We start from the raw sequence: 6,101 nt of genomic DNA, 5'->3' as shown, positions 1-6,101 counted from the left end.
GCTTCTGGGATGCTTTCTTCTTTCCTATCAATGTTGTTCCAACTGTATATGGCTCTTAGGACTGCTATAGCTATCTTCTCCTCAAAACCAGTTTCTTCTTTATCTTCCTATTTCCTTCACTGGCACCTCCCATTTTCTATTACTAAGTCCTAAAGCAATTTTGACTTCTCCTAACCCTTAACCTTAAGGTGATTATTCCTTTAGGTTTGCCTGGGATAAACTGATTTAACTCCTGTTCTCTGGCTATAATTATTAATGCCCTACTTTACTTCCAAAAGTGTTCCATATTGAAGGATAGAGTATATGGTTATTCATTACCAATTGTGTCACTCCCCTCAAGTACCTCTAATGTAGGGCTCAGCAATATGGCTTATAAGTTCTTTCTGCACCTCTCCAGGACTAAAAAATATAAGTTTTTACATATTTAAATGATTTTTTAAAAATCAAAAGAATATTTCCTACCTGAAATTATATTAAAAGTTCAATGTCGGCCGGACGCGGTGGCTCAAGCCTGTAATCCCAGCACTTTGGGAAGCCGAGACAGGCTGATCACGAGGTCAGGAGATCGAGACCGTCCTGGCTAACACAGTGAAATCCCATCTCTACCAAAAAAAAAAAAAAAAAACCAGCCGGGCGAGGTGGCGGGCGCCTGTAAGTCCCAGCTACTCAGGAGGCTGAGGCAGGAGAATGGCGTAAACCCGGGAGGCGGAGCTTGCAGTGAGCCGAGATCCGGCCACTGCACTCCAGCCTGGGCAACACAGCGAGACTCGTCTCAAAAAAAAAAAGAAAAGTTCAATATCCATAGTTTTATTGGAGCACAGCCGCACTCATTCAAGTATTGTCTATGGCTGCTTTCTCGTTATAAGGTAGAGTTGAGTAGTTAAGGCAGAGACTTAAAATATAATCGGGCCCTTTACAAAAAATGTTTGCCAACCCCTGCTCTAATGTCTCCACTAGCTCTGAGTCTCCTCACCTCACGCACAAATACCCTACCCTACTGATTTCCCACTCTTTCCCCTGCCTCTAATCCTTCAGACATCTGGCTGCTATATAACCTCTCTACAAGAGTATCGACCCTGTCACTTGCCCCCTCAGTATCCTCAGTGGCTCCTCCAAAACCGACAGTGAAAGGTTCAAACCTATCCTATGAGACTCAAGACAACAGACAAGGGCAAGAGAGAACACGTCAAACGAGTCGAGTGCGTGAGACTTCAGAGGTCACTTTTTCACACCAGAATTTTAAGGTTTGAGAGGCTAAAAGTCGTCCCAAGTACATAAAACAGAATCTGCAAATAAGAGTGAATGACGAATACAAAGACGACCTCAACCTGTCCACTTCCCTACGGCCGCAGAGATTATGATTCAAGGAATAACGAGACTCTAAATCCTTTAAAATTCTACAAGAGCAGCCTTGGCCAAACCCAGCGGGGAGTGGCTGCTCGGTGCCAGGGCGAGGAGCACGTAGACTGCCGATGCCAGAGAAGCCCGGTGCGGGCTCCGTGCTTTCTCTCCGTTCCAGGAAGACCCGAGCTCGCCAAAACTTCTCGCCGCTTCCCGGTCTGCGCGCCCAAGCTGCCGGTTTCCCGAAAAACGCCGCAGCGCCCTGGGGAAAAGCAGACGCCCCTCATGGGTTTGCGCCTTGCAGCTCAACTATGCCCCAGCCTCCCACAAGCCACCTGTCCTCCGCCAGGCGTCCCGCCCGGATCTGCCCCCGCCGTAGCCGCCAAGGCGCACGTGAAGCTCCCGGGCGGAGGGAGCTCAAGAAGGCGGGAGTTTGCGGACGCGAACCCAGGCCTGGGAAGCGAAGCGATTCCGGGGCGCACGCGCAGAGCCAGGGAACTGGAGGGGCGTGCCTCCCGTAAGGGTTACGGAGCAAGAGGAGAGCGCGTGGCGCTCAGGAGCCGGCGCACGCGCTGTGGTCTCGCCCCGCCCAAGAGCGTCCGAGCGGCCGCCGTAGCATCTTCTCTTCAGACCCGCCCCCTTCGTCTACTTAACCTAGCGGAGGCTTGCAGCTAGAGCAGGGAAGTGTGGGGCGAGGTAGGCGGGGCGTCGCACGCGTGCGCGACCAGCGAAAGAAGGGAGGCGGCGGGAGAGATCCGAGACAACGTTACCCCGTCAACACCCAATCAGGAGCGGCCCTGACCCCGCCCCCTCTCCTCACGTTATTGGCTGGGAGGCCCCCAGATGGGCGGGGCCGACCGTGGGGTTGGGGAGGGCAGGGGGCGGGGAGGAGGAGGAAGGCGCTGGCGGGCAGTGATGGCGGCGGGTGATGGGGACGTGAAGCTAGGCACCCTGGGGAGTGGCAGCGAGAGCAGCAGCGACGGCGGCAGCGAGAGTCCGGGCGGCGCGGGAGCGGCAGCGGAAGGGGGCGGCTGGGCGGCGGCGGCGTTGGCGCTTCTGACGGGGGGCGGGGAGATGCTGCTGAACGTGGCGCTGGTGGCGCTGGTGCTGCTGGGGGCCTACCGGCTGTGGGTGCGCTGGGGGCGGCGGGGTCTGGGGACCGGGGCCGGGGCGGGCGAGGAGAGCCCCGCTGCCTCTCTGCCTCGCATGAAGAAGCGGGACTTCAGTTTGGAGCAGCTGCGCCAGTACGACGGGTCCGGCAACCCGCGCATCCTGCTCGCGGTCAATGGGAAAGTCTTCGACGTGACCAAAGGCAGCAAGTTCTACGGCCCGGGTGAGGAGTTGGAAGGGGAGGGGAAGGACCCACTACAGCTCAAGCACGACCCCCTTCGGACGGGGAGGCCTCTGGGCACCGGGTTAGTTTGCCCAGCCTTCTCGTCGCCTGGACCCCCGCGCCTCGGCCGCCGCACCTGGGACGGCCCGCCCCGCCCCTACGCATACACCGCCCCCCCCGCAGCTGCGGGCACCTCCAGCTCTTCTCCCGAAACCAGGGTCCCCGCTGGCGCCCCAGCGACCAGCTCTCAGCATTCATCTTTCTTCCATGCCATTTCTCCTCGCAGTCTTTTTTTTTGGCTGGATTTTTCAAAATCGTTACATTTGTCACCGATCAACGCTGGCCCTTAACCTCTTTTGAGTCTCCTAATTCCTGGGGTGGTTGGGGCACCAGGGAAGGGCGATTTCTGAAGTTGGGACCTAAACTAAAGTTTTACGCTCTGTAATTCACAGCTTTCTTTTCCTTGCCCCCGCCCCACGCTCCTTTTTTTTTTTTTTTTTTTGGCCACTGATCTCCTTTTTCCCTCGCTGTATTGCTCTCCGTAAGGCCACGTTTAGGGGCATGTAAAGTCCCAACCCTCCAGTCTCTGAAGTCCGGACGAATAAGCAACACCTCGGACTCTTTTTAAACCAGTTTTAGTTCGGAGTTGCTTTCCATGATTAACAAGGTATGTGGGATGAGGACAGACCAGAATGCAGAGCTTATTAAAGACTGGTAAGGATATTCGCCCTGAGTTTTGGGGGTGGAGCTCCTATACCCAGCAGGCATGTCTCTCGTTTCTTTTTTTCTTTTTTTTTTTCTGCTTTTCAAGTACACGTTGATAATGACTTGTGTTTTCACTTAGCAGAACTGAGGAGAAAAAACTTAGAAGAGTCGTAGATTCATACCCCCATGTGCCAGTTATGCAAGTTAAAGATTTTTAGAAATTTGTTTTCAGAGAACTTTGTGTAGGGTAGTTGATTTAGAAGCCCTTGTTTTACAGTGTGGTTATAGCATACATTTTGGATTATGTTAATAAACTCCAGACTCATGGAACCTGTTGGTATATCATAGAGTTGAGCAACACTGTACATCCTGGTTGTGCACTGATTAGTACTAAGCTTTAAAAAAAGAAAAGTAGTGACTACAGTAAGAATAAATAATTAAATTAGAGACCTAAAGTGACCTGGTATTGGAGAGAGTACATCCAAGCCTTAAAGTCACAGGGTTGGCAGTCTGGAAATAAGCTGGTTTTCTCCTTAATTTAATCTCTAAGTGTTTGAGATTTATTGACACTTAAAAATATATACTTCTGATTTCAGTGGTTGGTAGCTGGAAGATATTTTAGAAGTGCTTTGGTTTGTAGTTTGTTCATTGGACTAGAGATGAGAAATAGGAGATTTTTATTGTTGAATTACGTAATTTATTTCTTAGTTGTTTGTACTTCTGTGTATATATACACATTTAATCCAACCAAGTGAATACATAGCTTACAGAGTTTTTGCTTCTAGTTATATAAATGTGAACACAAGGTGTCTACTGAAATCTTGTATCAGCTGAAGTGGTTAATACATTTTTGTTTACTTAAGCACACGTGGGACAAGAGAGCAGGGCCAAAGTACAGTATTTAAACAGGCCAAGTGAAGTAAACTTTTTTTAAATCAAGGATTTACACAGCATTTTATACCTAGTTCAAGCTTTTTCCCCATTAGTATTAAAATGTGTGTTAAGTGATTAGAAATCCTGTACAGGTTTAAATTTTTTAATATAGACCTTACCCAGCTGAAAGATCAGCTTTTGTACCCTCTGTCTGAACTGCCACTGAAGAAAACAAAGTATTAGTACAAAGAATTGTATTAGTCCTCACACATTATGCCTTGGCAGTATCTGAAAATAGCTAGGTGAGACAGTCATAGAGACAGTTTGGCAGCCTCCAGAGGCAAATGTTTGTTCTGTGATAGAAATTAAAAATTAAAGCCAGGCGCGGTGGCTCACGCCTGTAATCCCAGCGCTTTGGGAGGCCTAGGCAGGTGGATCACCAGAGGTCAGGAGTTCGAAACCAGCCTGGCCAACGTGGCAAAACCTCGTCTCTACTAAAAATATGAGAAAATCAGCCAGGTGTGGTGGCGGGTGCCCATAATACCAGCTACTCGGGAGGCGGAGGCAGGGAGAATTGCTGGAACCCAGGAGGTAGGGGTTGCAGTGAGCCGACATTGCCCCATTGCACTCCAGCCTGGGCGACAGACTCTATATTAAAAAAAATAATAAAAATTAAGAGTCATAGGTGGTAGATTGCTTTTTTATGGTAAGTGCACTGAGGGAGGCTCTTGAGATTACAATGGAGAAGTCAGTTTTAGATTAGTTTCTGCCAGTTCCTAGGTTCTGATGAACAACCTAAGAGTGATATACAGTTAGTATTCTACAGTTAATCAACAGCCTAACAGATATTTGAATATTTTATTATTGAAAGGAACCTTAAAGAAAGCCAGATCATTTTATGGGCTCAGAATATGTTGATATTGCATATTAATAGAAAATGTAATAAGTAGTACTTTTCAAAAAATCTTAAAGCCAAATTTCTGGCTGTAAAACAGATACAAGTTCAGTTTTGCTTTTAATTATTTTCATCCTCATAAATTAAGCAGTTTTGTAGCAGAATAATTCAGAAGCAGTAATTGTTAGTTTCTGTGCCTAACCAATATCTACTCTAATTTCATAGTAATGGTTTTAGGATTAAATTTTGTGAGAGTTTTCCATAATGCTGAACATATGTTTATTTTTAGACATACATTTTTAAAGTTCAGACTCTTAATTAAATATTGACAATAAATTTGGTGGAGTATACACATTTTGGCAAACAGTTGGCATTAACTGTATTTGCAAGTATTAAATTTAGTAACAGATTAGGCGCTTGGCCAGCATGTGAGGAAAGTTTGGTCATGTAAAACTGAATATTGGAGGAGAAAGAAAACCAGATTTGTTAAGCATCCATTAATTTTTTTATCTCCATAATTCCTCAGTGAAGTTGGTAAGTATTGCTGCTCTACCGATGGGGAGTCTGAGGTTTAGGTATTTTAGGTAGATTGGCTTGGATCACATGTATGTCTGATAAATCCAGATGGATATTACCACAAAGCTTATCTATACTATTTCTAGTAAACTGCATCCTGTGATAAACTTGTAGAGAATCTTTTATTTTTCTAACTCACCAAGCATAACTTGTAGAGAATCTTACTGTTGTTTTTCTGCATACCCTTCCCTGGTTCCCCTAAATCCAAGGATATAAAGCCTCAAAAAAACATGTTTTCGGCCAGGCATGGTGGCTCACATGTGTAATCCCAGCACTTCGGGAAGCCAAGGCAAGCGGATCACATGAGGTCAGGAGTTTGAGACCAGACTGGAAAACATGGTGAAACCCCAGCTCTACTAAAAAAAAAAAAAAAAAAAA

The 6,101-nt window shown here is 47.1% G+C and overlaps 1 protein-coding gene across 2 annotated transcripts in view; it reads left to right on the top strand.

Moving 5' to 3' along the window:
• Positions 1 to 1,220: 1,220 nt before the first annotated feature.
• The window catches only part of PGRMC2 (progesterone receptor membrane component 2), a 19,591-nt gene continuing 14,710 nt past the window's right edge, over positions 1,221 to 6,101 (top strand). Inside the window, exons 1-2 of one of the 2 annotated variants that reach the window (XR_001007843.1) lie at positions 2,022 to 2,756; positions 3,221 to 3,341. Coding sequence is in view for 1 of the 2 variants with exons in the window: in XM_011996435.1 (XP_011851825.1) it covers positions 2,185 to 2,674 (490 nt within the window). In the remaining variant the exon portion in view is untranslated. Of the gene's footprint in view, positions 2,757 to 3,220; positions 3,342 to 6,101 lie in introns of both variants that reach the window. The other variant, XM_011996435.1, reaches the window with a different exon arrangement.

The sequence above is a fragment of the Mandrillus leucophaeus genome, unplaced genomic scaffold (genome assembly GCF_000951045.1).
Source record: "Mandrillus leucophaeus isolate KB7577 unplaced genomic scaffold, Mleu.le_1.0 Scaffold513, whole genome shotgun sequence".
NCBI lineage: Eukaryota > Metazoa > Chordata > Mammalia > Primates > Cercopithecidae > Mandrillus > Mandrillus leucophaeus.
This window is presented reverse-complemented; position numbering and strand designations above follow the sequence as displayed.